At 38.1% G+C, this 21,004-nt stretch overlaps 1 protein-coding gene across 2 annotated transcripts in view; it reads right to left on the bottom strand.

Moving 5' to 3' along the window:
• Nucleotides 1–663: 663 nt before the first annotated feature.
• stim2b (stromal interaction molecule 2b) overlaps nucleotides 664–21,004 on the bottom strand; it is a 159,297-nt gene continuing 138,956 nt past the window's right edge. The window contains exons 9-13 of one of the 2 annotated variants that reach the window (XM_059989006.1): nucleotides 11,373–11,540; nucleotides 10,977–11,077; nucleotides 5,773–6,011; nucleotides 2,493–2,688; nucleotides 664–1,799 (exon numbers count right to left, since the gene is read on the bottom strand). In XM_059989006.1, coding sequence (XP_059844989.1) covers nucleotides 1,334–1,799; nucleotides 2,493–2,688; nucleotides 5,773–6,011; nucleotides 10,977–11,077; nucleotides 11,373–11,540 — 1,170 coding nt within the window. In that variant the 3' untranslated portion in view covers nucleotides 664–1,333. Of the gene's footprint in view, nucleotides 1,800–2,492; nucleotides 2,692–5,772; nucleotides 6,012–10,976; nucleotides 11,078–11,372; nucleotides 11,541–21,004 lie in introns of both variants that reach the window. The other variant, XM_059989005.1, reaches the window with a different exon arrangement.

Below are 21,004 nucleotides of genomic sequence, written 5' to 3'. Positions count from 1 at the left end.
TTTTCTTGCAACTTAGTCACGTCCCTTGATTCACTTAAAATTCATCTAGAGTGAGAAATGCTTGAATACTATCCACTGAGTGTCCATTCCTTTGAGGTGCAGGATCCTGAATCTTTTTAACTCTGTTTTAACAAATCTGCCCTTATTTCAATCTCAAAGAGCTGTTCCCCTTGTCCTGGACCTAGAGCCTCCAGTCTAACAAAACAGACAACTGTTAATACCTCTCATAATCCTGTACATCTCCTGTAGATCAATGCATTTTCTTCCAACTTGGTCAGCATAAGCCAATTTTATTCAGCCTTATCTCAACAGACAATCCCCTCATTCCAGTGATTCTGTGTTACAACACCTTCAAGGGAGGTATCAATATGTAAACTATACATATTAACCATCACTGAATAAGATTACCTAACCATTTATACTTCTGAGAGCTTGCGGTGTGCAAATTATCTGCATTACAAAAGTAGCTTTACCTTAGAAGGTAAGTTTATGGCTGTAAATGCTTTAGGAAATCCCAAAATAGTAAAATTTGTTTTTTGAAACACAAGAATGCCTCTGGAAGACCAGTACATGCATTCATTTTTCCACAGACTGACCCTGGTGATACAGAATTTTACATAATTTACCAGTACTCAAGTGAAATAATAAGTAAAACTACAGTACTCAGTTCAGTATCATAATGCTTCAATTTATTTTTTTAATACATTCAAGAAATTCCCAACAACCCAACCACCCTAATTAAAATTCAGGTGAATTTGTTTCCACTGTTGATCTGCAATAATAAACCTTGAATTAAAAGATCAGTATTTTGCCAAGTCCACTGCTACCACTGCCAGGTGAGATCGAGAGAAATGCCCCAACGCTGATCTTTACAGGCTCATGGAAATCTTCTGCAAAGTCCATGTTCTTCAGAGTTCAAAGACAAGTCACGAGCAAAAGCTCTGAGGTTGCCAGGCAAATTTAGTCATCTGTACAGCAGCTTTGTAAAACATTTAAGAAATGTGACTTGCAAGAAAAAAGGTATCAATTTATTTCTTGTAGAAATTCTTTTGTTTTTAAATCACTAAAAACTGGAATCCTTAAAAATCCTAATAAAGCTCTAGATGTAACAGTAAAAACATAGACTCTTCTGCAATAATGTCTCTACAAACTTTATACACTGTTTATATAATTAGAGACATCTTCCTGATCAGGAAGGCAATAGTGCAAGATTCCGTTCTACATCTGCAATTTGGCCAAAAGAGCGTAGGACTCCATGTAACATCTAAATGCAGCTTTTGTAAACAGATGTTACGGTGACTTGAGTTTCACCATCATCGCCCTTTTGCTCTAATCACTTTGATGATATTTTCTTGAAGATCTTTTTTAACTTGGAGGATTTTTTTACTCTGTTGGTACTGTAAAGATCTTGGGATGCTGTTTGTGCTTTAGACACACTTTTCAAATCCTTCAGAGCTCTGTTTTCACTCTGGGTGTCAAACTCCAAGATGCGTCGATCTTGTGCTACTGATAGGTGTCCCATGCTGCACGATTTCTCAAGACCATTCTGAAGGGGCCTAGTGGCCTTCAAAGGGCTCAGAATCAGACTTCTGGTGTCTGCTGAGCCCAGAGAATCTGGTGTTACAGTTAAACGCTCTTGTGCCACTGATGAATCAGCATTCAAAAGGTCATCTAAGGAGTTCTTTGACATGCTGAACGAATGACTACTGGCAGCCTCACAGTTTGACAAGTTAAACAGTTTCTTTCCATTCAGTGATCCAAAAGAGGAGTCACAGTCTGAAGCGGACTCCTGCATCTCCCTGTGTAACAAAAGGCAACAAATGTGCAAGTTAACACTTTTTTATTTACAGTAAGTAGGCAAAAGTTGACCTGATTTTCCAAATGTCTGCGCTAAGTAAACAGCAACTTGTTTTTGTTTAGATTATTTAAAGAAAGGGACTATTCCTCAGGTGTACAAGGGAAGATACATTAAACTTGGGCTGGTTCTTTAAAAACATAGAAAATGGTACTCATCACTCCTGGAGTGCAAATGAAGCTAAATGTTAACCACCTATGTATATAGATGTAATAAATGTCAATGTTCTCAGTTCACCCATACAATGTTGCTCAATAAAATAAACAATTGGAAGTGGTGAGGTAGAATTACACCTCATTTTTGGAGTAATTCTTATCAGCCTATGGTTAGGGGCTTGTGTGTAACACAAGACTGACAGGCAAAGCTAAGAATTGGGGCAAAATCCAAATTTTGCTCCAATTCAGATGAACAGTTCCACCAAAAAACTTTCTGATAGTTTTTTAAAATCCATTTTAATTGTGATAGCAAGCATGGATTGTCCACATTTTCACAGTTTAGGACAAATAATCATTATGAAGTCTGTTAATATCAAGTCCAAATTTCTCTCATACCTGTGAGAATATTGAACAATCCTTTGCAGGATAAATGTTATTTAATTTGGTTCAGTTCATTCCATAGCACACAATAAATTGTTTACCACTTCTTGTCAACTGTGAAGAATATGGCATCTGCTTCTTCTTCTTCTTCATTACGGTAAAGATTGGCATTGCTATTCAGTGCCAAGATGTCAGGACTGGAGGAAGATGAAACGCCAGACTGAACCATAATGGGCCGTCGATGGCGACCTTGGTTACTGTTTTTTACCAAGTTGTAATTGAGTTTCCCTTGACTTACTGCTGCAAAATATACAAAATCAAAGAATAAGAAAGCAGGGATTTCAATACATGATCTAAAATACAATTCACGAGTATTCACTAGAACTTGCAAGGCTAAAATAGATTGTAACAACTCGCATCCCCATGATTGCAGCTGATTTGCCTGGGGACGTATCAATTTCATGCAAAATATTAAACAACTTACTTAGCATATAGTTATGGAAAAATATTATAATGGTGGGGGATTCACCTGCTAGCAGACATAATCTTAGCACCAAAGGTCAAAACTATCAATTTTGATGAATAATCTTCCAATACAATACCCATAATAAGTGTTGCATGAAACACAAGAATTTTAATCTTATTTCAGATTTTCAGGATCTAAAGTGTTTTCATTTTGTATCTTAGAACTAGAGCCTACTGACTAAGTGAAATAGAAAGCACTTTCTTGGCATACAGGGACATGGTAATCTGGAATCCTCACTCCAAAAATGCTGCAATTACTTTAAATCCTTCAAGACTGATCAGCAAAGTATTGTTGAGTAGGGACAACACAGTTAAGAAAGCTAAGGCAGGTTAATGGATTTTAGGATAGACATTAATTTAAATGAGTGATGAACAAGGCTGGAGGGCTAAATTAACTTAATTCCATTCCTGTTCATTCTGATTCCATTTATTCTCTGATCTTACGGAGGACTAGATAAGTCAGTCACGTACTTTCACACTTGATTCAGCCCTAATGCCATAATGAACACTGTATGGATCCATGGGTCTAACTGGCCCAATGTCAGAGTCAAACAGTGAGACTTAGCAAGGCTTTAGCCGCAAATAGGCCTCAACTGTTGTACTACTTTGTCCTGCCCTAAAATAAACTAACAGCTTTCGACTGAAGTCAAAGTTATGGGCAGAAACTCAACGATCAAATTTCGAAGTGCTTTAAGTTTAAATGGCTCTGACACATGAGGAAGCTAACAAAATAATCAGATGATTATTGCAAAAAAAAATTTTAAACATTAAAATTTACTCTGTTTAAAGGAATGTGGATTCTGACCCTCTGCCAGGTCTAAATGATATGGGATCATGGGTTCACAGAGGCCAATTGTCCAGTGTAATGCTAGGACAGAGCAGAGCGAAAAGTGCACTAGCAGGGCTCGTACAGGACAGGACAAACTTGTTCTGAAGTGGCTGAACACCAAAAGTTCACAAGGTAAATGTCATAAGTTACGGGTGCTGGGAGAGGTTGGTGGAGCCACAGGTCTAACCAGCTTTAGGTGAACAAATAACAGAGTTTGTAGTATGAACTACAAACTAATATGATGAAATTAATACCCAGGCTTTGGGCCTACGCCGGAGATCTGGATCATAGGACTCAATTTGGTTTGGAATGCTGTTGGTGTTGCTTGCTTCTATTGTATGCATGATTTGTTTTTTCTCTGTGGGCAGTGAGGGGTTGGTCTTTTTTTGATTAGTTTCTTTTGGGTTCCTTGCTTTGCGACTGCCCGTAAGCAAACAAATCATGAGGTGGTATAATTTACACCTTCTTTGATAATAAGTGTACTTTGAATCTTGAATCTACCCGAGATACTGCAGGAGAAAAAAATGGTCTTTGGTTACAGGTACAAAATAGCAATGGCAGCTGTCATTTCTGCTCATATCCCAACGTTTAGATACACTGAAATTAAGCTGCTGAACAAAGACAAATTTCTCTCTGTAAAGAGGATTCTATAATCGGGTGGTTGAAGAAATATGCCTGCCACATCCTATCGAAAGATAGCATCTCTAATCGCTATGCTGTCACACAGAAATGATGTAGCATTGGCTCAGCTGGTAGAGACAGTGACCCGGACTGAATTCTAACATGTGGAATTATACCTTCTCCCTCTGACCACATTGGTTTTCACCGAGAGCTCTGGTTTACCTCTTTTATTTGGATGTTTATTTTATTTTTTGTAATGCAGAGTAGGTCCTCCCAGCCCTTCAAGCTCCACCACCAAGCAACTCCTAATTTAACCTTAGCTTAATCACAGGACAATTCATACTGTCCAATCAACCTACCAACTGCTACGTCCTTGGACTGTGTGAGGAGACCAGGGGACCCAGAGAAAACCCACACATCTGTGGGGAGAACGGAGAGACTCTTTACAGATGACGCAGGGACTGGAACTCAGAACTCTGATACCCCAAGCTGCAATAGCTTCACTCCCGGATCTTCCCACATCCCAAAGATGTGTGAGCTGGAAGGCTAATTGGCCAGTGTAAAGTGTCCCTGCTGTGGGTAGAAAATTTGAAGGCAGGGAGAATGAAACATGGGATTATTGTAGAATTAGTGTGAGTGAATGGTCAATAGTTAGTATGAACTCATCGGGCAGGCATTTGTATAATTAATAGTAAGGCCTTTTGTCCAAACTAATAATGAAATCTGGGACAAAATATTCCAGCCAGGGCACTATATTCATCCAAGCTTTCCTTTGCAAAGTCCATTTCATAAAGTGAAGAACAAATGATAATTTAACGTCACTGAACAGATGGTTGAGATGTACCAGACTGGGAGTGAGGCAAACAGAAGACTTGCAAAAGAGATGGGGATTTGAGAAGGTGAGGAATTAAACAAATTGAAAAATTATTTGAACATTTATTAAGAATCTGAATCTACAGGTTTAATGTCAAAATATAAGAAACTACTTGTTATGTAATGTCATGCTCAGTCATTATAAGAGTAAAAGAACATAAGTAATGAACTATTATAAGGTCTACATTTTATATCCACAAGTGATCCCTACTTAATTTAAAATATGAAAAATTAAATGACAATTCACTATACTCACTGGACAACAAAACCATTTGCAATTTTTGAGTTTTTAAAAAAAGCTTTCATCTAACATTGTGCTTCAAATGACAGTGTTTTCTGCTCTGCATGTCCTGAAATGTAAAATGTTGGGTATTCAACTGCCTCAAGTATCTTGGGAAGTAGATTAGAAACCTGTAGCATCTAGCTCACTCTTTCCTGTTCCTTGGCTGAATGCAAAGCTCTAATAATAGGAAAATACCAGTCTCAGATGTTTTCTTTTCCCCTCCGGTCAGGAAATGAGATTTGCGACTTACGGTGAAATTGTGGAACAATAGGCGGTGTGTCTTCATCCAAATCATCCACCCCACCAGCTATTGGAAATGGTGGGACAGAGCTGCGCGGCATGACCACCCAGCTGTGATCAGAGTATAACACGGAGGTGAGGCTTGACATCCCGACATTATGCATGATGGGAAAGCCACAGATCTTTTCTATCTGCTGCCAGCGGTGTAGTCGCTCACGCAGTGCTACTGTCACCTCAGATAAAGCTTGCCTGAAACAGTTGGAAAAGAAGCGAGAATTATAAATTGTCTGATTAAAACAGCTTTTGATACTCTCTTGAAACTGCTTTCTATTTCTTTCAAACTGCAAGGTTTCCAATCATTTTAATTCACTGAGTACCAATGACCATTGGAACAAAGTCTGACCCCACAACTACTGCTGATGAAGAAAAAAATCCAGATATCTATGTTAAAGTAACTGAATTTACATTTTTCCTAACTTCCAGGTTGAATATCCTAGCTGAAGAAAACAGCTATCTGTATTAATAACCACTGTAAAAAAAACAGGGTTCTGTAGCGTTCCTCAAAGAAACACACCAAATGATAGCTGGTGCTTGTGTGACTGCAGAACCCCAGCAATGGCATTCACTTGGAAGTTGCATGGCAAACTACTTTATGTACCAAACTGCTACTATAATGAACAACATGGAATGAAACAATACGACCACCCAGACACAAAAGCAGGCCTGTCTTCGTTAGTCCTAAGTAACACTAACATCTGGAAATATGCCCCCAGAACCATAAACCACTCAAGCCCATGATGGTTATGCTCATAGAAACAGGTGTTTCAGTCAATCACCCACAATCTATCAGCATCATAATGGCTGTGGCATGGACATTGCTGAATTGTTTACACTCTGTCAAGTGAATGATCCATTATTGGCTCCTTTTCATGCAACAAGTTTTAGTTTTTATCTAACTCCATGTTTACAGCATTTATCAATTCATGCAGCAAAAGATACAAATCTCAACAACTTCATTAAACTAACTGCACCACTAGCCAATTAACTCCCACTTAGGTACCACAATGAGATCTCCCCAAAATGTGAAAAATTGCCCTGGCATGTCCTTTTCACAAATCTAAACTGGTCAAAATGAACCCCCATCAGCCTATAATTCTCAATCATCAATGAAGTGCTGGAAGTCACTGCCATTTCTAACAAATGATAACTACAATTTCAGTTGTCCAGTTCAAGTCCTGGCATTTCATGTTGGTCCTACCATGGATGAAGATCTGAATTCCAGAGATGGTGTGAGTGCAAATAGGGAATGCTTGATTGACTTTAATATCAAGGAGTCTTAGTAAAGCTGAAGTTCATGGAAACCAAGGGGAAGGAAAACATTTCTGCAGGAACTGAACCCAGTTGCCTCATGCCTATGTTTCAACCTCAGGACTTTACAGCAAAAGTTAACTAAGACAGTATCTGAGATTCAATTATCTTCAGCTGCAGTATTAATGAACTATCCACATCATATGCTCAATGGTGGGAAGGATTTACGGTGTTTAGTTCTATTCACAGTGATAAAGCAGTTCCAGGTAATCACTGCACTACATCCTGGCATAAGCTGGTACACACAATGTAGTAACATTTGTACCATCAGCCAATGATCGCCTCAAACAAATACCTTTGCTTGACAATCAACTACATTACCCACTAATCAATATCCCCCCACCTATAGCTTGGAGACCACCACCAACTTAAAACAACAGAGCTAACCCTACAAACACCATTGCTAATATAATACTTCAAGTTCTGGGTATCTCGTAGAGAGTCACTTTGTCATCTGATCCCCTAAAATTTTTACCACATTTAGAACACATTCCATTACCACTAACATAATATTCCCCCGTATTATACAGAAAAAGCAGTGCTCCATCCTCCATCTTGCAGAGTTGTCCTTGGGATGGGAACAACGGATTTCCAATACTGACGTCCATCCTTCTTTTGTGCAACTATTTGAGTTTTCCCGTTGAAGACTACTGCCTTGATACCATGCACTTCCCAATGCTTCAATGGCATGAATTTTCTCCTTGTGTCTCTGGAGATGTCATGATGTCTGGAATCAAGCTGACTAGATGAAACCATTGCTTGGTTAGAGTTAACCAAAGAGTAGGTGCTGTTTGATAGCATTGTTAATGATGTTCCTATCATTGTGCTGAAGATTGAATCAACTGGCTAGGCAGTAATCAGATGGACTGGATTGTACAGCCACATACCTTGGCAATGTGCCACACTGTCAATGCCAGAGCTGTTTCTATACTTATCCAAAGAAGCAGTTAGCCCTGGAGTACAATTTTTCAGGATAACAGCTGGGATTTGTCTGTTCCAGAGTCTTTGATATGTCGAATGCTCTCAGCTATTTCTGATATCTCATGAAATAAATTGAATTGGCAGTAGATTGGGTTCAAACATTTGCTCTGTTTCTCTTCTCACAGCCTGACCTGCAGAGTATTTAACACATCTTCTGATTTAATTCACCGGAATTTGATCATAACAATAGATCAAAAGTAGTGAATCAACTTTATTCTTTCTCAAATAGTTTTTCCAGGAAAGAAATACTACAATACACACTAACACTGTTCACTGCATCAAAGCAATTACTGATTAAGTAATTGACAAAAAAAAAAATCAAATGGTAGGAAACTAACCTTGCAGAACACACAACAACAAAAATCATCTTGCAATATCAGTGCTGCAAAGAGATTCAAGTGAGGAGACAACTGGATCAGAAATGTTCTAATTTTATTAGAACAACACTCACCAACACTCTCTTCTCCCTATCTCATGAGGTCTAAGAAGGGATGATACTAATGGCTTTCCACAACGATTAGCCTGCAAGTTACTTACATCTGTTTTCAACATAAATGTTACGTCAACCTGTGAAGCTCCAAATGAAGAAGACAGCTACAAATAAAACCAATAGTTTTGGAGACAGTTTCAAAAACTTCCTTCCCTGATATCTTGATTCACATTGTCATTTTTTAAATGAATCATTTTAAAATCTCTCAACACCTTGAAGCCCCTAATTTGATCTTAAAATAGTTACTTTTGTTCTGTTTTATTAACATGAATAAAAGGTCAATGCAGGTGTGCTACGACCGTTGAGAAGAAGTGAAAGATGAATGCCAGTTCTAGGTTAGGTACAAGGCCTACAGCTGATAGTTGACAGCATGACTGCACAGTGCAGTATAATATATTTTGTGAAGGGTCAAACCATTATAGGCAGAGCACAAGGAAGAGCTCAGCTCTGTCCTGTAGGACAGCTGCTTCATCTAAAGAAAAATGCAAAGCTAGGCAAAGCCTAAACCACACCTTAACACAGTTTTACAGCATTTTGCAAGCTGCTGACAACTCCATTTTTACACGGAGGTAGATTGCTTTCCTAGGAAAGATGGTCCATAATCACAATTTTCCAAATATGAAGCCACAACATCCAAGGATACATCAAGAAATGCAAGCTGTAAAAAAATAAATTGTATTTTTCTCTTTATTTCCCCACACATCTCAGTTTTCTGAGTAATGGTTTGTGAATTCTATAAAGGACAATGCAGAGATTGTCTATATTTAATATATTATCTAAATAATGGCATGGGAATCAATAGAGCCCAAGAGGCAGAAATTGGATGCTCATACCAAAGCAGGTAGCAATCTTTCAAGGTACAAGATCGAGAAGATTTTAATTCTTAAGCCTTACTTGAACACAACAAAGATGATAAACACAAGTCATTGTTGGGAGTGACATCAATGCCAGTGGACAACATCGAAAGGTCACCAGCAATAAGTAATTTTAAGTGAGGATGAAGTAAAAGGGTTTCAGCCTGAAATGTTGTCACTACCTCCTCCCATAAATGCTGTCTGGCCTGCTGAGTTCTGCCAGCATTTTGTGTTTTTATGAAGTAAACAATTGCCATTCAGCAGAGAGAACCAGATATCTCAGGACACCAATTTCTCTTGGACAACAAGAAATTTGACTAAAAAAAGTATACAAGCTTACTGTAACTTCTTTTAACTTGCAGCATGCATGCCTTCTAAATGGAGAACCTGAAATACTATTTTGCCTCTGACAGTAAGGTCTAAATTTCAATTTCAGCTACCTACAGCAGACTCCAAAGGAAGCAAAGATAAAATCTTGCCAGCCTAAACCTTGCAGCTTCATGCCAACAAGTGAAATCAGATCAGTTTGATCTCTCACATACTTGGACCTGGTTGAGGAAGTGATGTCAAAAATCAACTGTAGCTTTGTTTCAACTCCTTCCTCTGATCGTGTATCCTACAGCCACACATTGTTCCTCTTATCCCAAGTCTTTTCCAATAAATTGTATATTTAAGTCCTCCAACTTTACTTATTCACCCTATCCCGGACTTTACCTATATCCACATTTATGTCCATCCTTAATTTGGAACACCATTAAATTCCCCCTTCATTTTTTTGTTCAAACGTTGTGCAACTTTCTTGCTTGTATTTCTTCAGAAAAGGTAATAAACTAGTGCAAATATACTAAACATTTTCAATTGGTTCAACATCATCCCTAAAACATAGAACTCAGAACACAGCATTGTAATATTTACACAGATTTAAAAATACAATTTGGCACACTCTATGCCTTTTGCTGTTAGTCCCAATCTTATACTAAATTTATCGTAAAATCTACATTCTATTAAAAAAAAACCTGCTGGGTATTTATATGTTTTAGTATACTTTCAAAGCCACTTGCCCTTCCACATCAATCTGCTCTCCGCCAGTTAAATAACTCTTTTATATATACATAAACCGTCAATTAAGTGCTGATTTTGATCCTCATCCTCCATTTACTTTCCAGGAGAAAGTAAAACTTGTCTGTGAGCTTGATGAAGTGAACCTTCAGGATACAATGGGATCAGCTGAACTCTGCCAGACACGTTACCGAAGGAAGCACATCTTGGGTTCCTGGTTGTTCTCCAACTGGCGCTTATGACATTTTATCTTGTTCTATATGCCCAACAATACTTACTTTGAGGAGAACATTCAGATCCTTTTAATCACCATTCTTGCATCATTGCAGAAAATACAATATTGTGCCATGCTCAAACAAATCCACAAGCTCCATCATTCAGGAGCCTACCAGCATGATCGATTGCATCACCAGCATAAGTCTGTGCGCTTGGAACAGGTGAGCAAACAAAAGAAAGACTTACTTGGCTGCCAGAATTTTGTGATCAACCTCATCCAGGGAGGAACTGTGGGCCACGTGGAATGTTCCAAAGACAGTGTTACGTTTCTTCTTGATCCTCTCTGCCTAAAAGCAGCAGGAAAATGTTAGTGGTTCTGATAAGGCAAGGTAGATTTAATTTATTTTTACTGTTCGAAGTAGATGTTCTAAGAACAATCATAATGCGTTAACTGCACAGGTTTGCCTTGAAAAATGTTATATCTTGTTATAAAAATAGACCTTTAGTCTACCTTCCTCTTTCATCAAAATAAAGGTTATTTTTACTGAGCTGGCTTTAAAATGTTTTCTTGTCACTTTTCAATTATACTTTGCAGTGTCTGCTTGAAGGAAACAGTTAAGTTTAACACAGGTTTAAACGTACCTCCTCCTTTACACCATTGAGTTGTAGCTCAGCACTCTGTTTCTTAATGTTGTAATACTGAACCTCCACTTCATGAGTAAGCTGCAACCACTTCTGGAGAGGTTCCGGCATTGTCAAGCCACTGCGATTCTCCAGCTCCTTCTCTGCATTCTTCAGGGCCATACGAACCTACAAATCATACATTAAAGGTCGTCATATTCATGGGTAAGCACAAATGGTAAGTCAGCCAGTGACCACTATAAACTTTATTGCTTTGTTCCCATTCCCTTTCACCAGTCATTCATTAATCTTGACAACCAACACAAATGTGAAAGTCACAGTACATTAAAACTGCTTAAAGTCTTACATAGAAGGAATAGCACCAGGAGATTTATGGAGGTGAAAAGTAAACACTTTCTTTTAGTTTTTTTTGGAAGGGGATACAGTTGCGAATAGAAATTTGAGCAATGTTGACAGAAGTGACTGAGGATTTAGAATTTAATAATACTTTTAAACATAGCACTTAGAGAAAGAATACTTTCTTTGATGGGAATTCATGATTCAGAGGTCATTAATTTTAAACAGCCAGATAGAAGGAGTAAAGTATTAAAAGAATCTATTTTTGCAGAGTTGCACAACAGCATAGATATATTGCCATAACAGGAGTGGCAACTTTTTTGAAAGTGTGTGCCAAACTGGTGATAATCTTCTAAAAAAAATTCTCACCTCTGCCATAGTAATTTTGAGCACAGAAATTATTTAATTGACTAACGTATTAGTAAAATCAATTATGGATTTTTTTAAAGAGAAAGAATGTTTTGATGTTAATTTATATGTATTAATATTTTACTATTAATAAAAATGTAACAGCCATTGAAATTAGTGAAGCATTTTAGAAAACCAGTTCAAAAATTAATATTAATATTAAAAACACAATCAAAGATATCATCCATAAATAGTATTGTTATTGTACCTCATATATAACGTATGAAATGTGAAAGTGAAATTATAAACTTTACATATTCATAAAAGATTAAGGACAGGAAAATAAACACACCTTACTCTCAGTGAGAATTTTGTTGCTGCACTAACGTTATTTTCTATAAAGCTTGTATTTAGTTGTTTTGAGAGCTCATCACAAAGCACTTGTTTCATCAGTAAGTCTACTCCCATAACACGGGACAACTAAGATTGTTCAGGCAGTTAAAAATTTCTGGAATAGAATTCCAGAGTTTTAAATCTCACTATCTGGATTTTGATGTTTTGATGCAGTCACCAACTCATCTTTTAAATCAACAGATTTTTGCCTCCAAATTGAACTGTTTTTAAAATCAATTAATAACATTTCAAAATTATTTCCAAATTCAGTTTGTCTGATGTTATTCTGCTTGCATACCTTATGAATTTTGCACTTTCTTTAAATGGCCTGAACTTAGTGAACCTTACAAGACAACTGTTCAGTCGTTGAACGATGCTCAAAGATTGCACTGGAAAGCACTGAATGTCTGTTCTTTCTGCGAATTTCAATATCTCTCATCCATACTGGGAAATACTTTAAAGTGCCATCTTTGGGATCATATTTAAATAATTCCAGTTTGATTTAAAGAATTTTATATTATCAAACATAACATCAAGTGTTCTGCCAGATCCTTGTAACTTATTGTTCAAGTCATTTAAACATGAGGAGAAATTTGCAAAAACCCATCAATCTACAAGTTCACACAATATAATTCTTCAAAAGAAAATTATTGTTCACAAAAAACAGACAAATTTCATTCAAACACACAACAAATCTTTTAAAGGACAGAAAGCTAACAAACATGGCGGAAAAAAAATATTCACAGAGACTTTAAACCACATACATTATTTGCAGGTATAAGACAAGACCATAAGACAGGAGCAGAATGCGGCTATTCAGCATGTTGAGCCCACTCCGCCATTCCATCATGGCTGATCCTGGAACCCACTCAACTACATGCACCTGTCTTCTCGCCAGATCCTTTGATACCTTGATCAACCGCTGCCTTAGATATACCTACAAACTTGGCCTCCACTGCTGTCTTTGGTAGAGCACGCCACAGATGCACTATTCTCTTGCTAAAAAAAATTCTTCCCTACCTCTGTTCTAAAAGGTCACCCCTCAATTTTCAGGCTGTGCCCACTGGATCTGGATACCCCACCACAGGAGACATCCTCTCCACATCAACCCTATCCAGTCCTTTCAACATTCGGTAGGTTTCAATGAGATCCCCGCCCCTCCCCATCTTCTAAATTCCGGTATCACTGAGTATCCAGTGTTCACTCATAAACAAAGTATGAAAAAATATAAGCAGAACAAAGCCAAAGCCAATTGGCCCAGCTATTAACCATCCAAATGATGATAGGTATGCCAGGTCAGCGAGGATTTCAAAATATATCATCCAATGTCACATGCTCTTGCAACAGTCTAGCTGGTGACAAACTGGCGTGAAAACATCTCATTGATCTCAGTTTGTAACATCTGCTGCTTCATTTGAGAGAAAAATAAACATTGTTTTTTAAATTATGGAAGAATCGAGGGGCAGCCCTGCATACCAACAAAAACTTTTGCTTGCGCCATCTTGGGCACACGTGCCATCGGTTCACCATCCCTCCAGAGGAAATGACTGAGGTGCAGACTGCTTAGTGTTACTTTATGTAAAATTGAACAATTATTCAAAACAGCAAAAGGTACAAGTCAACAAAGTGGGATTGTTTAGTTTTAGCAAAGAGCAGGTGAACACATTTAGATAGATGGCAAATTTCTGTAAGTCACTTTTTGGATAGAATTCACAGGTAATTCGTAATCATGGCATAATCATTGCGCCTCATGACAGGGCTTCTGGATTCACAGCTCTAGCTCATTTTAGCATTGTTCCTCACTACGAGCAAAGATGCAGTGAAATCATCCAATATTCACTATAACCAGCTCCACTATCATATTCTCCTCTATTTACATGAATACATAGATACTTAATGTGAACACTATCTTCTTAACAAGGAGTTAATTCAGAGGTCAGAGGTGAAAAGAAATTTAGGAGTCCTTGTGCAGGGTTCCCTAAAGATTAATTTATAGGTTGAGTCGGTGGTGAGGAAGGCAAGTGCAACTATAAAAGCAAGGATGTAATGCTGAGGCTTTATGAAGTATTGGTGAGGCCTCACTCAGTATTGCGCGTAGTTTTAGGCCCTTTGTCTTAGAAAGGATGTGCTGACACAGGAGAGTGTTCAAAGGAGGTTCACAAAAATGATTCCAGGTTTGAAAGGCTTGTCGTATGAAGAGTGTTTGATGGCTCTGGGCGTGGATTCACTGGAATTCAGAAGAATGAGGATGATCTCATTGAAACCTATTGAATGTTGAAAGGCCTCGATAGAGTGGATGTTTCCTACAGTAGGGGAGTCTAGGACCAGAGGGTACAGCCTCAGAATAGATTGACATTCCTTTAGAAGAGAGATAGGGAGTAATTTCCTTAGCCAGAGGGTGGTGAATCTGTGAAATTCATTGTCATAGTTGGCTGTGGAGGCCAAGTCATTGGGTGTATTTAAAATGGAGGATGATAGGTTCTTGATTAGCCAGGGTGTCCAAGTTATGGGGGGGAATGGCAGGAGAATGGAGTTAGGTATAATAAATCAACCATGAGTGAATGGTGGAGCAGACTCAATGGGCTGAATATCTTATGTCATATGGTCTTATAATATTATTGAAAGGACAACATCCTTTAAAAGCTTTAGGTTACTTTTTGACAAACTGCAAGTTCCTGCGCTTATCAGAGTAATAAGTGTGTTTTGTTAAAATGTTTTGTTGAAGTAAGATACACTTCAATATAGGACACTTCAAAATTGAATACACAACTATGAAAACTGACAAGACAAAGAAATAATTGATGCTGTTATCACCAGCAAAACATACACTCACACCATCAGTTCAAGGAAACATAGTAGTGAGACAAAAATTCAGCTAGGTATACATTATTCATACTTTCTCCTATTGATTAAACTGGTTACTCTGGTGGTTAAAACATCCCACACTTTATGATTAGATAATAATTATAAAACATAATTTATAATTATAACTGTACTTTCTAATTAGCATTTTAGATTTCTGCTTAATATAAAATGCATTTCACATGGATTCTTATTTTAAGCAACTTAGCATTACCAGTCTGTAATGATGAAACTTATTCCCAGCCATTGAACAGAAAGGCGAGCTAAAAGAAATGACCATCAAACAATAGGGCGTAATAGAAAAGAACAAGCTGGGATTTGAAGAGGCTTAATGAGAGAAACAGAAAAACAAAAGGTTTTTCTTCTTCTTCTATTTCTGGCAGTTTAGACACATCTAGGCGTTTTACTGCCCTCTGCAGGATGTGCAACTAATTACAGAATTTCAAGAATCTCAAATTCTCAAATATAAACTAGTCGCACGTAGAAACAGAATAATAAACTTTTCAATCAGATGCTGGCTCTCTTGGTGGCCAAACAAAGATTTAATAAAAAAACAAAATACATTTAAGTCAGACAGCCTCTTGAACAATACTCTTCTTTCAATTTTATACTGATTACAACTCAGCAAAACATGCTGAACTGTCTCTGGACTACCACAGTCACATAATCCAGTTGGATGTTTTCCTATTATCTTTAAGTAATAGCTAAGCCCACAATGCCCCAACCAAAGTCTTGTTAATTTCACCATATCTCTGATTTAAACAGTAACAGTCTGAGATCTTTTTGACTAGAAAAGAAATGCCTTCCCTTTAATTCCTTTTTCCAATCCTCCTGCCAGTTCTTCTCTATGCCTTTTTTATCCTACTTCTCAATTCTGCTCTGCCTAGGAGAATTCTAATTCCTGCTTGCCCGCTCTGTAAGGAAGACTTTGCAACGCCATCCACAATACCCCAGCATGCCCAGGTATCCATGTAAATCTAACTTCACAACCCATCTTCTCTACTCTTAACAAAACTAAGAGCATCTCAATAACGATGTCAGGATGAGCTTTTGATTTATTCCCTTTTATAGCCTCTAAGGCAGCAGCAGAATCCATTCAGATGATAACCCTGCATGGTTGAGGGTCATCTATCCACCATAAGGACCAGAAGATTGCTAATAATTTTGTTGCAAAGACAGAAACACCATCTGAAACCCGGTGACCAATCTCAACTCCAAGTTGAGACACGTACGTCACAAATCCTGCCCTATGGCTCTCTGGGATGAAAGGTTGAAAGGTCAAACAAAAGGTTGACGATCAAGATCCCAGAGACTACATATAACATGACTACTTGTGCTGAGGTGACAGCAGCTGGGGCGAACTAGATGTTGGAGCCAGACGAACCTAAGACTTGTATGTCAAGTCGCAGAAGCTCATAATGCTAATGTTTCTTAGAGAGAGATAAGAAAGAGCAAGTCAACAATCTTAGCACCGACATTAAATGCTAGGCAGACAAATGGTACATAAACTTCAGTTTAAAATCTCGACCAGCAGAATGTGTTAATTTACTAAATTAAAATCATGCAGATAATGTGCATTATTTATCAAAATTAGTATGCTAAGGGTTACTTTAGAACTCACTTTCATAAAAATACAGTTATTATACATTTTGCTCTATGTAGTCTTCCTACGGTCACAAGCCATTGCTATGTTCACATTTTAATCCTTAGCAAGCTGTAATAACGACAGCTAAAGTTCTAAAAATCACTACATTGTTACTTCATCAAAAATTTAAACAGAACTACAAAGTTTACAGTGCCTATCTATTAGCTTTGACTATGTGGTTAACTTATGCATATTAAATTGCATGCAAAACAATTTAAAAATAATGCCACCATTTTTGAGTGCTCTCCTAGTAATTTTCTTTTTCACTTTAGTTATTTCAAGTTTGCTCTCACTTCCTTTAAATTCAAAAGAATAGGATGTTATGACACCTGGGAGCCAAATCATAAAACCACATTACTAGTAGAGGAAATCTGAAACTCATTGGTGCTTGTCCACCTGTAACTTTTAAGTGTAAGGATCTTTTTGCAAGCGATAGGTAAGCTAGCTGGAGAGCTAACCTTTTTTCTCTTTGCAACTTAAGTACCTGACTTGCTGAGTATTTCCAGCAGAGTTAGCTTTTATTTTAAATTCCAAGATCTACTGGGTCTTGGTGCTGGAGGTAAAATAAGATCTATCACTGGTGGAACAGAAGACTGAATGGCCAGCTGCTCTTAATAACGCTTCTTTGACAGGCAGTTTAAATTCTAAACACAAAATAAGGATTTTAATTGAATTGAACAGAAGGAACCTGCATGCAAGAATGAAATCTCTTATGATTAAATCAGTGGACATTGAGAGAAGTTCTTCAGACTGGTTGAAAGTGAGATACAGCAGAATGGGAATCTGTGCTATCCTTCAACAGTCCTGATGAAGGGTCTTGGACCGAACTGTTGGCTCTTTAATCTCCATTGTGCTACCTGACCTGCTGAGTTCCTCCAGCAGTTTGTATGTGTTGATCCTGTGCAATGCAACTATTGGTTTCAATCAACAATGTGAACAATGGAATTCTGCAGTGTCAATTCCATGTAAAAGTAAAAAAAAATTACCATACTAAATATACATTTTGGATGTTATTACCATATAACAATTACAGCACGAAACAGGCCATCTCGGCCCTTCTAGCCTGTGCCGAACGCTTACTCTCACCTAGTCCCACCAACCTGCACTCAGCCCATAACCCTCCATTCCTTTCCTGTCCACATACCTATCCAATTTTTTTTTTAAATGACAATATCAAACCTGCCTCTACCACTTCTACTGGAAGCTCGTTCCACACAGCTACCACTCCCTGAGTAAAGAAGTTCCCCCTCGTGCTACCCCTAAACTTTTGCCCCCTAACTCTCAACTCATGTCTTCTTGTTTGAATCTCCCCTACTCTCAATGGAAAAAGCCTATCCATGTCAACTCTATCTATCCACGTCAACTCTATCTATCCACCTCATAATTTTAAATACCTCTATCAAGTCCCCCCTCAACCTTCTATGCTCCAAAGAATAAAGACCTAACTTGTTCAACCTTTCTATGTAACTTAGGTGTGAAACCCAGGTAACATTCTAGTAAATCTTCTCTGTACTCTCTGTATTTTGTTGGCATCTTTCCTATAATTCGGTGACCAGAACTGTACACAATACTCCAAATTTGGCCTCACCAATGCCTTGTACAATTTTAACATTACATCCCAACTCCTATACTCAGTGCTCTGATTTATGTTGTCCCATGATGAATTCCAAAGTGTTTTCCAAGCACAGAACACCGCCAAAAAACTCCAAAAATTTAGTTTATTTCAGATTACTTTATTTTGAATTGTATCTTTGTGACTGGAAATGGAATAAGTTAAAAGGAATGCAAACAATCCCATTGAGTCACGTGGAACATTTTGGAGAATCTGAGTGTTTAGCACCACTGTTTTTATTACTTGTCTACGAGCACACTTCTGGTTTCTCTTTATCTGCCTGGAGACTTGATTTGTGGATCAGCTTCTTCAACAAAAGTGGCCCCAGGCAACAAATCATGTCCAGATTTTAACATTAAGTGTTCTGTTCTGCTTGGGAGTTTTAACAGAAAACTTGTTGTAACTGAATCAATCCACAGGCAGCTGGAAAACAAGATGTTGCCTGTCATGTGGCAAAGAAAATTCCATGTTCAGGAAGCAACTTTCCCTTTCTCCGTTTGAGCAGTAATCTGGTGGAGAAGACTGCCTTCTTGTTTGGAATACACTTATATTTCAAAGTAATATAAGGGTAATATTATATTACCCCGCAGTTACAAAGGGGTAGAGAACAGGTATCTATTGTTGAGTTTGTAATATTTCAGTAGCATTTGTGCAATATTTCAAATATATTGGATGATTAATCGTTCTTGTTTAAATAATTCCTTATAAATTATAGGTAAAACTAAATAAACTGCATATGTACGTCACTACCACATAGTAAGTGCGTACCTTGCTTAAAGTAAAAGCGAAGTTGGACTCACATTTTGGACTCCCCTGTCTTACTTTGAATTAGTTTAACATCTTGAAGTTACAAAACATCACAGTGGCAATGACGTACTTTTAAAATGAACCTAAGACAACTACTATGTGCTGGAGTTTTGGAAAGCATCAATTTGGATAAGTCGCCAGGACCAGATGAGATGTACCCCAGGCTACTGTGGGAGGTGAAGGAGGAGATTGCTGAGCCTCTGGCAATGATCTTTGAATCATCAATGGGAACGGGAGAGGTTCCAGTGGATTGGAGGGTTGCGGAGGGTCAAGAAAGGGAGTAGAGATAGTCCAGGAAATTATACACTAGTGAGTCTTACTTCAGTGCTTGGTAAGTTGATGGAGAAGATCCTGAGAGGCAGGATTTATGAACATTTGGAGAGGAATAATACGATTAGGAATAGTCAGCATGGTCTTGTCAAGGGCAGGCTGTGTCTTACGAGCCTGATTGAATTTTTAGAAGATGTGACTAAACACATTGATGAATGAAGAGCAGTAGATGTAGAGTATATGGATTGCAGCAAGGCATTTGATAAGGTTCCCCATGCAAATCTTATTGAGAAAGTAAGGACGAATGGGATCCAAGGGGACATTGCTTTGTGGATCCAGAACTGGCTTGCCCACAGAAGGCAAGGAGTGGTTGTAGACGGGTCATATTCTGCATGGAGGTCTGTCACCAGTGGGGTGCCTCAGGAATCTGTTCTGGGAACCTTACTCTTCGTGATTTTTATAAATGACCTGGATGAGGAGGTGGAGGGATGGGTTAGTAAGTTTGCTGATGACACAAAGGTTGTGGGTGTTGTGGATAGTGTGGAGGGCTGTCAGAGGCTGATCATGTGGATAGTTAGAGGCTTTTTCCCAGAGCTGAAATGGTTGCCACAAGAGGACACAGGTTTAAGGTGTTGGGGAGTAGGTACAGAGGAGATGTCAAGGGTAAGTTTTTTTACTCAGAGAGTGGTGAGTGTGTGGAAAGGACTACCGTCAACGGTGGTGAAGGTGGATATGATAGGGTCTTTTAAGAGATTCCTGATAAATACACGGAGCTTAGTAAAATAGAGGGCTATGGGTAACCCTAAGTAATTTCTAAGGTAAGGACATGCTTGGCACAACTTTGTGGACCAAAGGGCCTGTATTGTGCTGTAGGTTTTCTATGTTTCTACCTACCTGCTGAAGTGAAATGTTCAAGTTAAAAAAAAAACGCTGCATGACAGTTGAGTATGGAGCTCAGAAAAGTAGAGAGCTATGGGTAACCCTAGGTAATTTCTCAGTTAAGGACATGTTTGGCACGGCTTTGTGGGCCGAAGGGCATGTATTGTGCTGTAGGTTTTCTATGTTTCTAAGAAAAAATTGCATCATGTCTTTTTTCTTCAGAGCAGAGCATATTTTTGAATGAGTAAAAAAAGAGGGAGAAAATGAAAGAATTCACAGGTTCAAAATCAGTAAGTATTGGGCATAGTAATCCATGAAATAAAAACAGAAATGCTTGGCCGTTTGATTAGGTGAAATATAACTAGATTTTGTACAGGTAGTCCCCAAGTTATGAACGTCTGACTTATGGACAACTTGTACCTACAAACCGAGGAAGGAGAACGCCATCCATCATTTTGTCGGATCGCAATGCTGTCCGCC

This window comes from Hypanus sabinus, chromosome 14, assembly GCF_030144855.1.
Source record: "Hypanus sabinus isolate sHypSab1 chromosome 14, sHypSab1.hap1, whole genome shotgun sequence".
NCBI classification, from domain to species: Eukaryota; Metazoa; Chordata; class Chondrichthyes; order Myliobatiformes; family Dasyatidae; genus Hypanus; species Hypanus sabinus.
This window is presented reverse-complemented; position numbering and strand designations above follow the sequence as displayed.